Source organism: Gopherus evgoodei, chromosome 1, assembly GCF_007399415.2.
Source record: "Gopherus evgoodei ecotype Sinaloan lineage chromosome 1, rGopEvg1_v1.p, whole genome shotgun sequence".
NCBI classification, from domain to species: Eukaryota; Metazoa; Chordata; order Testudines; family Testudinidae; genus Gopherus; species Gopherus evgoodei.
In genome coordinates this window covers 23,251,955-23,272,634 of record NC_044322.1, presented here as the reverse complement: position 1 = coordinate 23,272,634, position 20,680 = coordinate 23,251,955, and the positions used below count along the sequence as shown (strand labels likewise).

General features: G+C 45.9%; 2 protein-coding genes across 17 annotated transcripts in view; one reads left to right on the top strand and one right to left on the bottom strand.

Annotated features, from left to right (window-relative positions):
* Nucleotides 1-3,216, top strand: part of TAF1D (TATA-box binding protein associated factor, RNA polymerase I subunit D) — a 33,707-nt gene extending 30,491 nt beyond the window's left edge. For all 7 annotated transcript variants that reach the window (XM_030559539.1, XM_030559513.1, XM_030559489.1 and 4 more), the window contains one exon: nucleotides 2,884-3,216. The gene's annotated coding sequence lies outside the window, so the exon portion shown is untranslated. The remainder of the gene's footprint in view (nucleotides 1-2,883) is intronic.
* CEP295 (centrosomal protein 295) overlaps nucleotides 1-20,680 on the bottom strand; it is a 79,295-nt gene that overhangs the window by 13,295 nt on the left and 45,320 nt on the right. For 7 of the 10 annotated variants that reach the window (XM_030559350.1, XM_030559357.1, XM_030559332.1 and 4 more), the window contains 4 exons: nucleotides 20,268-20,385; nucleotides 18,697-18,900; nucleotides 11,787-11,886; nucleotides 10,089-10,188 (listed from right to left, as the gene is read on the bottom strand). In XM_030559350.1, coding sequence (XP_030415210.1) covers nucleotides 10,089-10,188; nucleotides 11,787-11,886; nucleotides 18,697-18,900; nucleotides 20,268-20,385 — 522 coding nt within the window. Of the gene's footprint in view, nucleotides 1-7,889; nucleotides 8,299-10,088; nucleotides 10,189-11,786; nucleotides 11,887-18,696; nucleotides 18,901-20,267; nucleotides 20,386-20,680 lie in introns of those variants that run through there. The other 3 variants (XM_030559365.1, XM_030559374.1, XM_030559390.1) reach the window with 3 other exon arrangements.

Below are 20,680 nucleotides of genomic sequence, written 5' to 3'. Positions count from 1 at the left end.
GTACCAATGAGATTTCTAAAGATAACTACAGTACTCCACCCAAGGTTTAAAAATCTGAAGTGCTTTCCAAAAGCTGAGGGACAAGGTGTGCAGCATGCTTGCAAAAGTCTTAAAAGAGCAACATTCCGATGCAGAAACTACAGAACCCGAACCACCAAAAAACCCAACCTTCTGCTAATGGCATCTGACTCAGATAATGAAAATGAACATGCATTGGTCTGCACTGCTTTGGACTGTTACTGAGCAGAACCCATAAACATGGACGCATGTCCCTTGGAATGGTGGTTGAAGCATGAAGGGACATAGGAATCTTTAATTGCATCTGGTACATAAATATCTTGTGATGCCGGCTACAACAGTGCCATGAGAACCTGTTGCTTTCAGGTGACATTGTAAACAAGCAGGGAGCATTATTGCCAGATGTAAACAAACTTGTTTGAGCAATTGGCTGAATAAGAAGTAGGACTGAGTGGATTTGTGGGCTCTAAAATTTTATTTTATTTTTGAATGCAGTTTTGTACATAATTTTACATTTAAGTTTAATCATGAGAGATTGCACTAAGTACTTTTATGAGATTAATTGAAAAATACTTTTTACAGTGCAAATACTTGTAATCAAAAATAAAGTGAACACTGTACACTTTGTATTCTGTAATTGTAATTGAATTCAATATATTTGAAAATGTAGAAAAGATCCAGAACTATTTAAATGGTATTCTATTGTTCAACAGTGCATTAATAAATTACATTTTTTTTTAGTTGCTTGACAACCCTATTACTTATTATCCCTATTGGTTTATTTTTTTCTGGAGTGTGGGCCTTGACTATTCCCTGAACAAGAAATTTTGACCTTGACAAAAAACACTACCTTGTTTACAGCACAGTACATGTGTGTTAGAATGAACTGTTATACCAACACCCACTTGTACTGGTAGATTATGCAAATATTGCAGAGTTGTATGTTGAAAACCTGCATTTCATTCAGGCACTCATACGTGAACCTTTGATAAAATGGCAGCCTGGTGCTTCACTTGCCTACTGTCATACTTGCTGGTGCTGCAGTCACTGCAACCACAGATGCACCACTTAAAGTAGGGTGTCAGCAGTTTTTCCTACAGGTTTGGCATCAGTTAGATCTCAGATTCCCGCATACTGCAGGACAGTGTGTGTGGTGTGTAGTGTGTGCACGCAGGGGGGAGTGTTAAGGGAAAAATTAGCAGCTGCAAACTGTCTTAATATTCCTGGTGCTAGCAGTGCTTTCTTGCTCTTGATAGCACCATATCTTTTGCAGCTTCTGCAGATTGCTAAAAACTAGATCCGTATCTGACAGGGTTCAATAAGGTGCTTAAGGGCTTTCTTGCTAAGCATTTGTTCCTCTTCAGTCCTGTTCGAGGTGCATATTTCTCTGTACTTAACTTCTGCATCAGCCATTGCCACCACTTCCTTGTCCATGAGTGTCAGAGGCAACTTAAGAACTTCAGCTAGTTGCAGTTTGCAGTAATAAATTTGATACTTTGTTTTGTTGCTTTTACTTTTTAACTCAACACATTACATACATTCTTAATGTAGCACTTGATGTCATGTGTGGGTGTCTTAGAGTCAATGCACCCACTTAAATTGCCATGCAGTGTTATTGCTAAGAATATCAGGGGGTAGTTGTTAGTCTGTATACACAAACTAATCTGGTGGCACCTTAAAGACTAACAGATTTATTTGGGCATAAGCTTTAATGGGTAAAAAAATCCCTTCAGCTGCATGGAGCAGAAGTTACAGATGCAGGCATTATATAATGACACATGAAGAGAAGGGAGTTACTTTAAGTGGAGAACTAGTGACAGGGCCAATTCAGTCCAAGTTAGTGCCTCATGAGCTGCTCACCTGTCATATTGAAACTGCTTAATAAATGCCTTCAGGGTTCTGGAGTGTTAGCTGTGTTAGTCTGTATCAGCAAAAACAATGGAGTCCTTGTGGCACCTTCCCCATCAACCTTAATAAATTCAGTTTATGGGTGCACTTCTTCCTTTGTGGCACTTCACTGATGTATTGGTTTTTATTTCACTTATCAGTGGGGAGACACTACCAACTAGTAGCTGAATTTTTTGAAGAATACCACTAGGGAGGGAGGCCTGTGTTAAACACAAGGACTTCATAAAAATTACTTTGGAATTGTAACTTATGCAATGTCCATAACAATGTATTATGTGCCTACCATTTGCTGATGCATTCCAATAATTGCTGGCTGAAAGCTGATGTCTTAACCAGTACCTCCTTACAACATTGTTGGCATAAACAAAGCTGGTATTCAGTACCATTGGACTGTTTCTTTGTCAGTGCAATACTTAATATCTGTAACACTTTTTGAGCGTTGACTGACAGTACTGTGTTATCAGTTAGGGGCCACAGTTTAACTTTGTAGGGACTGTAGGCTCACATGCCTGAGAGTCTCATTTTAAATTGGATTTTATGTATTCAAGAAAATTCTTGTCGTTTTTCATGTTTGACACCATTGTTAGTGGGAGAAAGGGCTTTCAAATGATACCCAGCTTGACCTGTTTCTGTTGACACATGGATATTTCCACCAACCAGTGGAGCTGGAAGGGCAGAGTCTCCGCTGCAACACTGCAGAGGGTGACAGCATTTAGATTATGATTCTGTAGACTTGGGAATCAAGTGATGCCTCCCTTACCTCTTTATTAACTAGCTCATAGAATTATGCATGCTCTCAGACTAATTAGACAGTGTAATGCTTTATTTTAGGGAGTGGTATGGCCATGTTTCTTACATGCTTAAATATCTATCAGTAGTGGACATGACCAATTGTATACACTGATTTAATCACCAGAAGCTCAGCAATGTTACCTGAATTTTTTTTTGCTCTCTTAGGTCAGAGAGACTGCCCTAAGCTGTGGACAATTGAAAATGTTGTTGTTTGCACTGCTTCACTGGATACTTCTGTAGTAAATTTGATTGAATCTTTTAAACTGAACTTGATTGTCACATGTATTTTTAAAAACCTGTTTTGGAGGATTTAATGGAATGAGTTAACTTCTAATCAACAGGAAACTTCAGGGTGAACTGCTACATTGGTTTCTGAAATTTGTCACTGATTCACAAAAAGTTCTTAGTATGGTATTTATTGAATGATTATGTGAAATCTAGTTATACTATTCAGCTGTATGCACTGAAATGTGAAATAAACTTCTCTCAAGTCAAGTATTTTGGCTTACTTGCTACCTCCTTTTACTACTGGTACACTATTGACGTGGGAAACTAAAATTGATTTGAGTCTGGGTAATAGTGGCTGGTAATGGTGGAACTGTGAAGCATCAACTTGCTTAGCTGGCAGAAGAGTGCTGTAGATTATAGCGTGAACTAGACCAGCTGCATTTTCCATAAACAGTGAACGCTGCTGAATATTTTATTGATACAAAATGCTCTGGAAAGTTTACTATAGACTTTGTTTCGAGCCACACAATGGAATTTGTTAAAGGTGCCAGAGGGGATGTTTAGTAGCTTGAAAATGGAAGCTACAGCAGGTCTGGGGGTGATTCCTCTCCCTGCCACAGCCCTGAGCAGCTACATGATGCTTAAAAGGCTACCACACAGCTGAGGGAACTTAAGTTACAGGCCCTGACATCTTGTCTATTGTCCATGACTTTTACTAAATCCCTGACTAAATCATACCTTTAGCTGTAAGAAGCCAAGAGAAGCCTGCCCCCAAGCATGCTTACAAGTGCAAGGTGCCTTTGAATCTTATGCCCTATTCTGAAGCAAGGAGCTCTTAGCTTGCTGGAGCTCAGGAGTGGAGTGCATGGTTGGATCAGATTTTGGTGGAGTGTTTATGGTTCAGTCACATGAAGTCTAAGATGCACTATCATGTTTCCCCTTTTTGATTGGAGAAAACCAGTGAGGAACACGTGTTCCAAGTTGCTCTTCTGGAAATATTATGCAATGTGAATCTCTCCCTGCTCAACAGTAAGATTTCCATGTTGGTTCATGACTATTTGAATTGGTGTCTAAATTCAGCTCTAATATACTTAAACTTCACTAATATCAACTCTACTTATGTGCAAGGGAATAAGTATGACTTACCTTTTCTTAAATGCATTACCTTCAAAAGAACACCCACTTTAACCTGTCTAGCAGAAGACCTAGATTTTCACCCACATATGCCTATACTGAGCTAACAGCTTGTTCGGCTGAAGCATGTCGTCCTGAAAAGTACTGTCCTGACTTCAATAGATCAAGCTGGTAGTTTGCTTGAGCATCTACAGCGGGGGTCTTAACTCAGTTTACCTTAGGGCCAATGCCAGTCCTCATCTTCCCAGCAGGCCAATCAATGTCACTGATGTCAAACCTTAGTCCCAGATTTGGACCTTAGCGTCCAAAATATGGGGGTTAGCATGAAAACCTCCAAGCTTAGCTACCAGCTTGGACCTGGTACTTGCTGCCACCACCCAAAAAATTAGAGTTTTGGGGCACTCTGGTCCCCCCAAAACCCTTCCCTGGGGACCCCAAGACCCAAACCCTTGAGTCTCACAACAAAGGGAAATAAATCTTTTCCCTTCCCCCCCCTCCAGGTGCTCCTGGAGAGATACACAGACACAAGCTCTGTGAATCTAAACAGAGGGAGTCCAGCCTCTCTAATTCCAATCCTGGAAACAAAAGCACTTTCCTCTTCACCTAGAGGGAATGCAAAATCAGACTAGTAAATCTAACACACACAGATCTCCCTCTGACTTCTTCCTCCCACCAATTCCTTGGTGAGTACAGACTCAATTTCCCTGAAGTTTTCCAGTAAAGAAAAAACTCAACAGGTCTCAAAAAGAAAGCTTTATATAAAAAAAGAAAAATACATACAAATGGTCTCTCTGTATTAAGGTGACAAATACAGGGTCAATTGCTTAAAAGAATATTGAATAAACAGCCTTATTCAAAAAGAATACAATTCAAAGCACTCCAGCAACTATAGACATGTAAATACATGATCTCTGTACTCACAACTTGGAAACAGAAGATTAGAGAGCAGGAAATAGAAATCACTCCTCATAGCTGAGAGAAAAGCAGGTAGACTGACAGACTCAGACACAAACTCCCTCCACCCAGAGTTGAAAAAATCCTGTTTTCTGATTGGTCCTCTGGTCAGGTGTTCAGATTACTTCTTTCCAGGTGAAAGAGATGTTAACCCTTAACTCAGGGGAAAAAAAGTTTATATTGTTTCAGAGTAGCAGCCATGTTATTTGGTCTCTAAGGTGCTACAAGTAGTACTGGTATTTTTGTGGATACAAATTAATTTGAGCATAAGCTTTTGTGGGCTACAGCCCACTTCATTAGACTCATAGAATGGAATACATAGTGAGGTGATAGATATACATATAGAGAACATGAAAAGGTGGGAGTTGCCCAACCAACTCTAAGAGGCTAATTAAGATGAACTATTGCCAGGAGAGAGAAACTTTTGTAGTGATAATCAAGATAGCCCATTTAAGACAGTTTGACAAGATACTTTACTTAAGGGGGAAATAGATTCAATGTGTAATGGCTCAGCCATTCCCAATCTCTATTTAAGCCTAAGGGTATAGCTACACTTGCAGCAGTACAGTGTTGGGAGTTAAATCTGCCTTCATACAGTTGAGTAGGGAAAGTGCTGCAGTCTGGCCATGCTGCCAGTGCACTGTTGTGGCCACATTTGCAGCATCTGCAGTGGCATTGGGAGCAGTGCATTATGGGCAGCTATCCCAGCATTCAAGTGCCTGCAATGTGCTTTTCAAAAGAGGGGTGGGGTGGTGTGTGACAGCATCGGAGAGACACACACACACCTTCTCACTAACTGAAAGCAAATAGCCCTCTTTTTTTTCCTCACAGACTAGATAAGCTGCCACTCCAAAACAGACCCCCTGCTCCCACCCACCATGCTGCTTCTCTCCTCAACCCCCTTCCTTCCTCCCTCTCTTTAAGCAAACACTATCTATCTGTGGGCTTTCCAAAGGGAGCTCCCTGCCTCTGCTCTTTCACAGCAAACAGGAGCTGCTTGTTTTTTTGATAGGCAGGTCCCAGAGCCCAAAGTTCACAACAAAACAAAGAGTAATCTTTACTTAAAAGGATTATGGGAAGGTTCCAGAGGTCAGTTACAGCATAGTAAGATTATGCTCTGTTCATACTAGCACCCTAGCAGTGCTATACTCTTTATTCCTCTCATCAAGGTGGAGTATAGGCAGCACTTTATGTGCCTTGCCAGTGTGGACAGGGAACAAGTTACAGCACTGTAAAGCCACCACCAGCATGGTAACTCTCAAGTGTCACCAAGGCCTAAATTGATAGTATCTAGTTTGTAAAAGCAGCAAAGAATCCTGTGGCACCTTATAGACTCTCTCAGTCTACAAGGTGCCACAGGATTCTTTGCTGCTTTTACAGATCCAGACTAACAGGGCTAACCCTCTGATACTTAGTATCTAGTCTGCATACCAATTCAAGTTCAGCAGTTTGAAGTTTGTTTTTTGAAGCTTTTCTGTTGCAAAATTGCTACCTTTAAACCTGTTACTGAGTGGCCAGAGAGGTTGAAGTGTTCACCTACTGGTTTTTAGAGGTTATGAATCCTGATGTCAGATTTGTGTCCATTTATTCTTTTGCATAGAGACTGTCTGGTTTGGCCAATGTACATGGCAGAGGGGCATTGATGGCATATACCACATTGGTAGATGTGCAGGTGAATGAGCCCCTGATGGTGTGGCTGATGTGATTAGGTCCTATGATGGTGTCTCTTGAATAGATATGTGGACACAGTTGGCATCAGGCTTTGTTGCAAGGGTAGGTTCCTGGGTTAGTGTTTTTGTTCTGTGATGTATGGTTACTATTTGCTTCAGGTTGGGGGGCTGTCTGTAAGCAAGGACAGGTCTGTCTCCCAAGCTCTGTAAGTGAGGGATCATCTTTCAGGACACGTAGATCTTTGATGTGCCTGAGAGGTTTTAGTTGGGGGCTGAAGGTAATGGCTAGTTATATTGTATTTTTTTATTTCAAGTTTCTTAGAAATAAAATTGTCATACAACTTTTCACCCACCAAAGTGTTTTTAGTGTTTACCCAACCCTTAGCAATGCCTCAGTGATGGAGCAGTTGAAATCTTCAGGATTGCAGCAGTGTGTGCATCAGATGATGGTGTTCAGTATTGTGAAAAAAAGGTGATACTGACTTTGCCCAGCAACTAATGATATCTCTGTCCCTCTCCTCCAGCCACTGGGAGCTGCAAGGGTAGCACCTGCAGCAGACATCAGCAGTATGCCTCTCCTCCACAGGCTGCAGTGGGGAGGTTCTAGAACCCCAGATGGCCCACAGGCCAGGACTTTGAGACCTCTGATCTACACATTTGTAACTCTAGGTTAACGAACCCAGCAGCTGCTAATTCAAGTTCTACCAATGCAGGCCTTAGTGTAGCAGACAGCCTGAGGCATATTCTTCAGCTTCCGTACTTTTAACATTTGTAAATGTTGACACTAGAACTAGATACAGTACTCCAGTATCTGTCTCAACACTGTAGTATACAGAGGGTAAAATCACCTCACTACTTCTGGTTAATCATCCAAAGACCTCATGTTAAGTATGACTCCCTAAAGCCTTTCCAGGGGAGTTTACCATCTGTATCTTACAGGGACTCAAAAGAGTTTCAGTAAAATACATTAGGTGAAATTTTCAAAGAGAAAAATGGCAGGGGTTTAATTCCTATTGAAATTAATAGTAATAGGCCTAACCACCATTTGCACCTTCCCAAAAAAAAAAAAAAAAAGGCTCCCTTCAAGTTAAAGGGTGATTGCATCATTTTAAATCAATGGGAATATTTGAATATTTTATCTCTTATCCTTTGATTTTCCAATACATTGCCACTTGCACATAAAGCCCAGGTTTCATTACAAAACTTTATTAAAAAGATTCAGCTGACCTTTCACTTTTAAATGCAGACCATTCTCAATGTAAAAAGCCTTTGTACAATAATCTTAATCATAATACAGGCAGAAATGGGAGTATGAACTGGCAGACTAAATCTGTAATTAGGCAAGCTTTGGGGGTGATCACCCAAATCTAGGGAATAAATTAAGTTGCTACATTATTTAAATTATGAATTTTTGACCTATATCAAAGCTCAATACTTCAGTTACATAATGATACTGCTTAATGTGAATCTGGCCTTCTCATACAGTCCTGGGATTGAACTGAGAAAGGAATCAAGCAGTTTTTATTCTCAAAAGTCTCTTAAAAGGATGTAGTGTTCAATGTGTCTTTTTGGCTCGTAGTTTTTCCAGTGTTTTCTGTAAGTAAAAATAAGATATTTGAATATCCAGCAGATTGATTTAGATTTGAAGTTCCTAAATAACAGGCTGGCAGTGTTATGAATAGCTAAATGCTCTATAAGAAGGGCATTAGCTAAGCTTCAATGTACTATCTGAATACTTGCCACAACAGCAGCTTGGATTATGCAGACAATGATATATTCCAGAAAAATGATATTCAGTGCATTCAAATACATCAGTGTATTTGGCACAAGGCAACCCTATGTAAATAACAGAACAAGCACAGTAACTATTACATTTCTTCCTATTCCAGAAAGTCATGCTGTGGATGTTCTAATTACATCCTTCTGAAGGGATTTTCTCAGGCTAATCCTAAATTTGTTGCAATGAATGCAATAGTGTGCAAACAGCAACGAGAAGTTTAAAGCTGGATCTTCGGGTTTGGTTTAAATAAGGGGTCTCAAACTCAAATGACCACAAGGGTCACATTAGGACTAGTGCATTGACCCAAGGGCTGCATCACTGACACAAACCCCTCCCTGCCTCTGGCCCCACCCCTTCCATTAGGCCCACCTCTTCCAACCCCTTCCCCAAAGTCCCCACCCCAACACTGCCCCAGGAGGTGCAGAAAGGGTGAAGGGTGTGGCAGGGACTCAGGGCAGGGAGTTAGGGTGCCGGAGGAGTTCAGGGTGCAAGCTCCAGCCCGGCACCGCTTACCTAGAGTGGCTCTGGGGTGGCAGCAGCACCGACCGGGGCCAGGGCAGGCTCCCTGCATGCCTGCCCTGGCCCCTGCACCGCTCTGTTCCAGGAAGCAGCTGGAACCATGTCCCTGCAGCCCCTGGGGGAGGGGAAGGGGCTCAGGATTCCATGCATCTGCTACTCTTGCTGCTCTTCCAGGTACCTCCCACAAAGCTCCCATTGGCCGTGGTTCCCTGTTCCCAGCCAATAGGAGCTGTAGAGGGTGGTACCTGGAAGGAGGTAATGCAGGAGCCCTCTGCCTCCTTCTCCCTCCCGCCACCCCAGACTGAAGGGGCATGCTGCCAGCTGCTTCAGAGAGCAGCACAGGGCTCGCAGCGCCACAGGGGGCAATCCTGTAGGTAGGCAGAGGGGTGGGGAGCTTGGCAGGCCACATGCAAGAGCCCAACAGGCCGTGTGTTTGAGATCCCTGGTTTAAATCAAGTGAGCAGTTCCATTTCAAGAACAACTAGTGTAACCTCTTAACTTGAAGAGGAACACTTGGAGTGTAGGGCACCAAGATTTCAAACACTGACTCCTAATTTTGGATGTTTTTACCTCTGCACTCTTTCCAACAGTCATATGAGGGGAAAACATCAGGATCAGATAATAATGCTAAATCCGATTTAATTTGTAGGGAAAAGTTTAGCTGATGAGACATAGAAGGATTTCTTTCCCCACAGTTGTTTTGGCCAGTGATCATAATTTAACAATACACCTTAGAGACCATAGCTCTCTAATGCTATTTTTCAACCTGGTCTTCCTTGAAAAATGCAAAATTTTAGTATGTCAAATAATTGACAAATTAGTAGCTGAAAGCCCATAAACACACATCATATGGCTGTAATTTGTCACCATGAGATAGGGTGGCAGAATTTCATCATTACTGCAAGAATGGCTCGCCCCCATTTGCTTCAGATGAGCTCCAGTTTTTAATACTACATAAGTAGCAATCTCATTAAAAAGGGCCTGCACCGACAGGGCAGTGGAATTAGAACTGCTCAGAACAACAAGCATTAAAATAGAGAAATGCTAGACCAAGGGGTTTAAGATACTGTACCACATGCACTTACCTTTTGAAACTCTTTAGCCTTTTCCCTGTTTTTAGCATAGGTTTCTTGTCTTGATTTCTCTTCCTTTCTGATTTTCACTTCACCTAGTTGATTATAAAGTCTGCCAAACAGTAAAAACATGTATACTTCTTATTAATGGGGGCTCAACTTAAAATTGAAGTGTTTGTGTTATGTATATAGGGTTAATATACTGGAAACGATTAAAAATGTAACTTTGGTTTATTTCTCTATATGCCAAAAATCCTTATTAGTATTTATATCCAATAAAGTTTATTATCCAGTTTTGAGGTTTATATTTGTTTTACTATATATTATCACCTTGACATTTGACAGAATGTGACTGGCAATTTTCCCAATGTTTTACTGATCTAAAATGATGAATTTTGATTTAAATAGTAAAACACACTGGTATGAATAATTATTTCAGCTATAACAACTCAAACTGAGGTCACCCAAAGGGGAAGAACTGTTTGCATGGAACTCTGTATGTCAAAAGTCTTTTCATTAAAGAGTGAAAAAACTCTTTATATAGAATAATTTATAATTATGGATAGAAAATGAATTTAGATGCAGCAAGACTTAGGCCAAGATCTCAGCCTAACTTTGCCTGGCATGAGTGTTGTTTTGCCATTCCCCGCCCCCTTACATAGATCTGCTTAAATAATACTGCTGCTGGCTGGACAAAGGTGATGTTTTGTCATAGAATGTGTTGCATTAGATTTTTGATAAAAGGAAAAGTTAATCAGTGTAATAAATATAAAACCCTGTAATCCTAAAAGTGCCTTTTAGTGGGGAAAAATAAAGACAAGACATGAAAACTGTATAAGCAGCAAAAGTTGTGTAAATTGAAGCTTGCACATGTGTACTGTAGGGGTTACATAAGAAAATGCTTAATGCTGACTGGATAAAAATTAAATTAATGGATTCTTATACTTGTCCACAGTACATATGCAAGTGAAGGTTAGTAGAACCAAACTGGAGAAATAAGTCTGATGGACCACACCAGGGATCAGAGGTGGCGATGATCACCACAAAATACAGGAGAACTTCCTGATAGAGGCCCAAGTTACTGAATTCTGACCTATTTCATCTTATCTATCATCTACGTCTGAAGTTTTATAAATAAAGGTGAAAATGATTAAGCTTGAATTGGGTGGACAGACTCATAGATTTTAAGGTCAGAAGAAACCAGCATGATCACTTAGTCAGTCCTATTCAAAAAATAATATCTATATCTACGCGCACGCGCACGCGCACACGCACACGCACACACACACGCACACGCACACGCACACACACACGCACACACACCTATCTAAAAGAACTGGAAGGGACCCCGAAAGGTCATCAAGTCCAGTCCCCTGCCTTCACTAACAGGACCAAGTACTGATTTTGCCCCAGATCCCGAAGTGGCCTCCTCAAAAAAGACAAAAAAAACCCCAACAACACAGGGTCTCTGCCAATCTGATCTGGAGAAAAATTGCTTCTCTACCCCAGTTTCCTACCTTGCACTTCCAACAAAGCACAAAATACTAGTTTCCACAAGTACTCATCTAATTTAAGTCTAAGGGGCTGAAATAAATGGGAGATAAAAAACCATCGCTAAAATTAAGGCTCTATATTACTGCAACAGGAATTATTTCAGAAACAAAAGTAGTTTAATTAGTCTCATTTCTCCCAACTATATTCACACAATACCTTAAAGTGCGCTGCTGCATTTGAACATCTGCAGATCTTTTGTCCTCTCGAGAGCACACTTTGACTTCCCCGACTTTCTTCAATTGACTGACAACTGCACCTTTGTTTTAAACAAAAAATTTAAAAAAAAATTTAAAAATGCAACTGAGGCCAGTCCAAAAGTGGGCTCATACAGATCAGTGACAACAAAGTGAACTGGAGAAGTATCTACTATATGATCTTTACCAGGATAAGTTTACACCTTTTACAGACAGCAGTTGAACACTGGCCTCAAAAGGCAGTAGGGTCTGAAACAAAAACAATCATGTTTTCTATTTTGGAGAAAACAAATTTGAAAAGAAACAGGCTGGTAGAATGGACTCCATGGGGTAGAATTTTCTCTTTTGCAAGTAAGTCTCCAAATCTCAGCCAAGGACAATAGTAACAATCTTATCTCATACAGAGAAACACCACCAAGTTGTAAGGCTCTCTCAGTTTTTAGACTATTGTCTATAGTGGGCCAGAGAGCTAGCCCGTCATAATGATGCTAGCTCTGCGCCTTATTTCCAGCCTTTAATTCCCACTAAAAGCAGCTAAAAATGTGTCACATTCTCAATACTGCTTTTTTATGTAAGCAATTACTGTTTTTCTAGGGATTTGCTATAACTAAGCAGGTGAAGAGGTGATAAGACTGTTACTCACCTTTGTAACTGTTGTTCTTCGAGATGTGTTGCTCATATCCATTCCAGTTAGGTGTGCGTGCTGCGCATGCACGTTCGTCAGAAGACTTTTACCCTAGCAACTCCAGTGGGCCGGCAGGTCGCCCCCTAGAGTGGCGCCGCCATATACCTCTGCCGGCCCACCCGCTCCTCAGTTCCTTCTTGCCAGCTACTCCAACAGTGGGGAAGGAGGGCGAGTGTGGAATGGATATGAGCAACACATCTCGAAGAACAACAGTTACAAAGGTGAGTAACTGTCTTTTCTTCTTCGAGTGATTGCTCATATCCATTCCAGTTAGGTGAATCCCAAGCCTTACTTAGGCGGTGGGGTCGGAGTGAGAAGTTGCGGCATGAAGCACTGCAGAGCCGAAAGCCATGTCATCTCTGGACTGCTGGACCAGGGCATAATGGGAAGTGAAGGTGTGGACGGAGGACCAGGTCGCCGCCCTACAGATCTCCTGGATGGGCACGCAGGCAAGGAAAGCCATCGATGATGCTTGTGCCCTGGTGGAGTGCACAGTCACGTGGCCCGTAGGGGTGTGAGCCAAGTCATAACAGGTCCTGATACAGGACGTTAACCACGAGGATATCCTCTGTGAGGAAATGGGAAGCCCTTTGATTCGGTCCGCTACTGCCACGAAGAGCTGAGGGGATTTGCGGAACGGTTTTGTCCTCTCCACATAAAACGCAAGTGCCCGACAGATATCAAGCGAGTGGAGTTGTTGCTCCCTGCGGGATGAATGGGGCTTTGGGAAAAAGACGGAGAGAAAGATCTCCTGGTTGACATGGAAGGCTGAGACCACCTTGCGGAGAAAGGCAGGGTGTGGCCTCAGCTGCACCTTATCTTTATGGAAGACCGTATACGGGGGATCTACTGTGAGGGCCCGGAGTTCTGACACCCGTCTGGCTGAGGTGATGACCACCAGGAAAGCAGTCTTCCAGGAGAGATAGAGCAGGGAGCAAGTCGCTAACGGCTCAAATGGAGGGCCCATGAGCCGAGTCAGAACCAGATTGAGATCCCAGGTAGGGGCAGGGGGTCGAACCTGGGGGTAGAGACGTTCTAGTCCTTTCAGGAATCTAGTCACTGTAGGGTGAGAGAAAACCGAACGGCCATCTCCTCCCGGATGAAAGGTGGAGATAGCCGCCAGGTGAACTCGAAGGGACGATAATCGCCAGACCCTGCTGCTTGAGGGACCAGATATAATCGAGAATACTGGCGATAGAAACCTCCCTAGGGAGGGAGCCTCTCTCCGTGCACCAACAGGAGAAATGCTTCCACTTGGCCGAGTACGTCGCTCTAGTGGAAGGTTTCCTGCTGCTCAGTAGCACCTGACGTATGGGGGTAGAGCACCATTGTTCTGACCTGGTCAGCCACTCAGGAGCCACGCCGTGAGGTGTAGAGACTGGAGGTCCGGGTAACAGAGCCTGCCGTGGTCCTGGGTGATCAGGTCCAGGTAAAGGGGCAGGGGGACTGGGTCGGCCAGAGACAGGTCCAGCAACATCGGATACCCATGCTGCCTGGGCCACGCTGGAGCTACCATAATCAAGTGGGCCCTGTCCCTGCGCACCTTCAGAAGGACCTTGTGGACAAGCGGGAATGGAGGGAACGCATAGAGCAGGTGTGTCCTCCATGGGATAAGGAAGGCATCCGCTACTGACCCTGGTTCCCGCCCTTGAAAAGAGCAGAACATCTGGCATTTCCTGTTCCCTCTGGACGCGAACAGGTCCAGCCAGGGACAACCCCACCTCTGGAAGAGTGAGAGGGCGACGTCCGGGCAAAGGGACCATTCGTGCGAAAGGAAGGATCTGCTCAGACGGTCTGCCAGCGTGTTCCGTACTCCGGGGAGAAAGGAAGCCATGAGGTGAATGGAGTGGGCTATACAAAAGTTCCAGAGCCGCATTGCCCCCTGACATAGGGGAGAGGATCTCGTGCCGCCCTGCTTGTTGATATAGTACATGGTCGTCGTGTTGTCGGTGAATACCAAGACACAGCGACCTTGAAGCTGATGGGAGAACGCTTGGCAAGCAAGACGGACCGCTCTCAACTCCCGTATGTTGATGTGGAGGGCTACTTCCTGGGGGGACCACTGGCCCTGCGTCCTCAGGGTTCCGAGGTGGGCCCCCCAGCCCAGGCCTGAGGCATCTGTTGTTAGGGATACCGAGGGTTGGGGCAGATGAAACGGGAGCCCTGCACACACTATGGACTGGTCTAGCCACCACCGGAGGGAATCCAGTACCTTCTGGGGGATGGTGATAACCGCGTCCAGCAGATGCCTGGCCGGACGGTATTGCGTGATAAGCCAAGACTGGAGGGGCCTCATGCGAAGCCACGCATAACCCATAACAAAGGTGCAGGCCGCCATGTGGCCTAAGAGGGTTAGGCACGTCCTTACAGAGGTCAAGGGGGCCGTCTGTAGGCGTCGAATGATGGCCGACAGCGACTGTAACCTGGGCAGCGGCAGAACGGCCCTGGCCAAGATGGAGTCCAGAATGGCCCCAATGAACTCTATCCTCTGCGTGGGGAGCAGAATGGACTTGTCCACGTTGATAATGAGGCCCAAAGCTCCAAAGAGTCCGCTGATCTTGCGGACGTGGTTGCGGATCTGCGACTCTGACGTGCCTCAAATCAGCCAGTAGTCTAGGTACGGGACTACGTGTATGCGACTGTGCCGAAGATATGCGACGACGACTGCCATGCATTTCGTGAATACCCTCGGGGCCGTAGAGAGGCCAAATGGGAGGACCGCAAATTGATAATGGTGGCGGTTGACCACGAACCGAAGGAAGCATCTGTGTTGTGGAAAAATGGCTATATGAAAATAAGCGTCCTGCATGTCAAGGGCGACGTACCAGTCTCCAGGATCCAGAGATGGGATAATGGTCCCCAGGGATATGTTTGTTGAGTTCCCGCAGGTCGAGGATAGGTCTGAGGCCTCCCTTGGCCTTGGGGATCAGAAAGTAGCGGGAATAAAACCCCTTGCCCTTCTCGTTCTCCGGAACCGCCTATATGGCTCCTTTGTCGAGGAGTGTCTGCACCTCCTGAAGGAGGAATTGCTCATGAGAGGGGTCCCTGAAGAGGGAGGGTGGGGGGGGGCGGGAGGGAGGGTGTGAAATAAATTGTAGACGGTATCCCATTTGCACAGTGCGTAAGACCCAACGGTCAGAAGTTATTTGGGTCCACGCAGGGAGGAAGAACGAAAGGCGGTTGGAAAACGGGGGGGACGGATCCGTGGGGGAAACTGGTACAACGTCCTCGGGCGCACCTTCAAAACGAAGGTTTTGGGCCAGGTGGGGCTTTAGAGGAGCCCTGATTCTGCCCCCCTTGGTTGCCCGATTGTCTGCTTCGGCGTCTACTAAAGTCTTGCCGCTGGGGGTACTGGGGATAGGGCTGGCGCTGCTGTTGCTGTTGCGGCTGGAAGGGTCTGTGCTGCGTCCCGGGCGTGTGCATCCCTAGAGAGCACATGATGACCCTATTGTCTTTCAGACTTTTCAGCCTGGGGTCCGTCTTCTCTGAAAACAGGCCCTGACCTTCAAACGGAAGGTCCTGGATGGTGTGTTGGAGCTCTGGAGGAAGGCCAGAAACCTGTAGCCAGGAGATGTGGCGCACTGTAACCCCTGAAGCCAGAGTTCTGGCGGCCGAGTCTGCAGCGTCCAAGGATGCCTGCAATGAAGTTCTTGTGACCTTCTTGCCTTCATCAAGAATTGCCGCGAATTCTTGATGCGCATCCTGAGGCAACAACTCCTTGAACTTATCCGCTGCCACCCAGGAGCTATAGGCATAGCGGCTAAGGAGGGCCTGTTGGTTAGAGACCCTGAGTTGGAGGGCGCCCGCTGAGTAGACCTTCCGGCCTAGCAGGTCCATATGCCTTGCCTCCTTGGACTTCGGTGCTGGGGCCTGCTGCCCGTGGCGTTCCCTCTCGTTCAGACTGCACGACGAGGGAGCATGGGGTTGGGTGTACATGCAGGTACTCATATCCTTTGGAGGGTGCCATATACTTGCGCTCCACCCCACGTGCAGCAGGAGGGATGGAGGCCGGTGATTGCCAGATGGTATTAGGATTGGCTTGAATAGTCCTGATAAAGGGAAGGGCGACTCTGGTGGGAGCATCCGCTGAGAGAATGCTCACCACAGGATCTTCGATTTCCAAAACCTCCTCAGCCTGCAAGTTCAAGTTTTGCGCTACACGCCTGAGGAGGTCCTGGTGCGCCCTGAGGTCGAGTGGGGGAGGACTGGAGGTTGACGTTCCCGCCACTGCCTCATTGGGGGAGGATGACGAGGAGACCCCCTGTAGGAGCGGGTCCACGCGGGGCTCCGTCTGTACCAGCGCGTCTGATTCTGGAGGGAGCACAGGGTCCTGCTGGTTGGATCGGTCTTCCCCCGCCGGAGAGGTGGGAGGGCGAGACAAAGAGGCCTCCAGAGCCCTGCGCTCAGACGCCACAAGTTGAGGTGGAATGTGTTGAGGGCCCTGGGCTTGATGGTACGCCCAGGGCATCCAGAATCCCCACTGTTGCGGTCCCTGATCCTGCGGAGGAGGGTCATGGAAGAGGGCCGTGGGTCTGTCTGCGTCTAGGGCGTACATGCTGTCTGTCTGTGATGAGACAGACGGCTGCCGGGAGGGCCATGGTGGGGCCAAACGTGGCTGGTAGGGCTCCCTCGGTCTCAACGTCGACGATCTTCTCGGTGCCGGGATTGGAACCTGCCACCAGTGCGGCGCCGGGAGGTCGATTGGGACCTGCCACCGGTGCGGTGCTGGGAGGTCGACCGGGACCGGGACCTGCCACCAGCTCGGTGCCAGGAGGTCGACTGGGGTGCTGACCGCTGACGGGAACGGCTCCTGGAGTCTCGGTGCCGGTAGCGGCGACTCGATCCAGACTGGTGCCGGGAGTAGTGAGACTGTCTGGAAGATGACCGGCGCCGCGAGTGCGACCAGTACCGCCGAGGGGAGCGGTGCCGGGACTACGAACGGCGCCTGGAGCGAGAACGTCCACAGTGCCAGGATCTCGAAGGGGATCGGTGCCGGCTGAGCGAGTCCGGAGACGGCGCCCGCATTGTCACAGGCTTGCCTCTAGATATGACCCACACCGGGGGTACCGGAGGTTGAGGCTGGGTAGGCTCCGTGAGAGCAATTAGGTCCCATGCTGAAGTGAATGTCTCTGGCGTCGAAGGGACCAACAGCTCAACCCCAGATCTTATAGGGGAGCTAGGAGGGACCGGACTCGACAGACCTCCGGGGCCCGGAGTTGACAGAATCCCTGCTCGTGGTGCCGCGGCAGAGGTAGGTGCCGGGCGCTCCTCTCAAGCCTGCGAGGATGGAATCACAGACTTCGAGGGTCTTGCGTCAGGTCCCGGTGCCGGGGAAGGTCGGTGCCGGGGCGTCTTTCCGGTGCCGGCGGGGTCCGGAGCTGGCGCTCTGCGTCGAGGCCACAGGGTAAAGTGCCGCTTCCATTAGGAGAGTCCTTAACCTCTGGTCCCTCTCCTTTTTTGTCCGAGGCTTAAAAGCCTTACAGATGTGGCACTTATCTGAAATGTGCGATTCCCCCAGGCACTTCAGACAGGCGTTGTGGGGATCGCTGGTCGGCATTGGCATTTTACAGGCCGAGCAATGTTTGAACCCCAGCGAACCAGGCATGGGCCCGGTGCCGGGCGCAGGGAGGGGCTACAGCCCAAACCCGCTAATAAGTATATACAACTATACTACAATTAACAATAACTAACTACAATTTACAACTATCTACAACTATGAGAACAGTGAAACGAAGGAGAGCTAGGGACGTGGAGGACAGCTATGCCGCGCTCCACAGTTCCAACGACCAACATGGCAGTAAGAAGGAACTGAGGAGCGGGTGGGCCGGCAGGGGTATATATCGAGCGCCACAGCGGCGCCACTCTAGGGGGCAACCTGCCGGCCCACTGGAGTTGCTAGGGTAAAAGTCTTCCGACGAACGTGCACACACGGCGCGCACACCTAACTGGAATGGATATGAGCAATCACTCGAAGAAGAACCTAGGATTATGAAAGAGGGTGAGGTATCTCTGAAATGCTCTTACTTAAAGATGTGATCCAGGCAGTGAAAGACTTTGAGAACCCCTGTTACAGAATATTCTGATCTGCAAGAGCAAAGATCCAAAAGTAGCAGAATCTATCCTGCTTTACAGAATAATTACTAGAAGAATCCCATATGCCTAATCCCTATTGCCAAATGAAATTTACCAGAAGTAGGACAATCCTCCTTTGGCATGTTAAATCTTTCAGTCTTGTCCCTTTGAAACAGCTTAGCTTGAGGCTTTTCAGAACTTCTCTCTCTATTTTTTATTTCTTCCACTCTTTTAGCAGACTTCTGGATGAAGTTTTTCTTTCTCCTTAAAAATGATTCTTGTAAACTACCTGGTGTGGAAGTGAACTCTAGCAACATGACTGTGAAGAAAGAAGGAAGGTCTCAGTACTTTTGATTTTATCACTGATAGGTTAATCAGCTGTAGTAAACCATGAATTTAAATAACCGTCCTAAAACTGAGCTTTACTGTTCTAATGGATTGTACCTGGGTTTGATTTGAAAAGAATTAGGAAATTTACTAAACAAACAGCAATTCAGATTTATGCTTCCTACAGTTATTTTAAAGCTACAGTGCACGTACATAGCATTTTGTATTTGCAATACGTTACTAAATCTTAATACCTTAAAACATACTGTAAACAATAGGGTCCAAATTACAGACAGACATTCTCAAACTACCAAGCAGATCTAGCTTGTCAGAGGAGTACTTCTTATTTTAAGAATGCTCCAAAGTATACTGGGCACCCCTGCATGCCAATCCTCAGAACTTTGGTCTGAGGATCTTACAAATACACCTCTACCCCAATATAATGCAGTTCTTGGGAGCCAAAAAAATCTCATCATGTTATAGGTGAGACCGTGTTATATCAGGGTAGGGAGAGGAACCGCTCCTCACCCCAGCTCACCTCCGCTCTGTCTCCTGAGTGCGCCACCACCGCTCTGCTTCTCTCTTCCCCTCGGCGACATGCTGCAGCCCTTCTCGGGGCCCCCTCAGCCCAGCTCACCTCTACTCTGCCTCCTCCCATGAGTGCGCTGCAGCTCTGCTTCTCCCCCCTCCCTCCCAGCAATCAGCTGCTTGGCACGGCAAGCCTGGGAGGGAGGAGACGCAGAGCTGCAGAGCAGAGGTGAGCTGGGGCAGAAGGGGGCCCTGGGGAGGGTCGCAGCAAGTAACAGGTGGATGCAGAGGAACCGCTGGTGGTAACGCAAATTTGGATACGAGGTAAAACAGCCCCGTCCCCCGGAGCGCTGCTTTACCGCGTTATATCCGAATCCGCGTTATATCGGACCGCATTATATCAGGGTAGAGGTGTACTAAGGGGCAGGAGACCAACAAGAAATTAGGAAAGATAGAGAACATTACATATTACGCAATGGCTCAGCAACGCTGATGGTACATTATGGTGGAGTGAAAGACTATTTTCTAATTAGTGGGAAGGATAGAATGTGTAATGAGAGGAGTTAATAAGCTTCTTGTTGAAGTAAGTCTTCAAGACAGGCAATGCTGAAACAGACTTTTCAATAGGAACAGGCAAAAAAAGCTATTTCCATGGTATAGTGGCATACATTGGACCTGGACCATATCTAGTATAATGCTGTAATGAATGGTGGCATACACTTATATAATTACAAGTCTACTGTAAGTGGAGCTGTATTTTACTAGTGTGTTAATATTTTGCAGATTCTCTGTTTCAGTTCTAATGAGTGTACTGAAGTTACACATGAGTACCTGCAGATTGATGTAATGGAGACTGATCCTCATTAGGACTCTGAGCTATTGCAGCGTAGTCAGAAAGCGTGAAAACAGAGTAATCTGCTTCTGGGTCTAAAGGTAAAAATTCTCTCCCCTGTTGCAAGACAGAAGAATCGATTGGCATAATGTACTTAGAACAGGCTACACGTTTTAGTGAAGTAATATTAATCCATCTCCATTGTTGTCAAGGGACAAACAATTAAGGAGCCAATGGAATCAGATCTTTCATTAGCACAGATGCAAGAAAAATGTAGTTAGCACACAGCAGCAGGGAATCCTAAAAGCAATTTTATAAAAATTTCTCTTAAAACAAAAAAATCAGATCCTTACGCATAAAGCCCATTTTCCCCATCAAGTTCAAACATCTCATTTTTGCTTCAGGAACCATT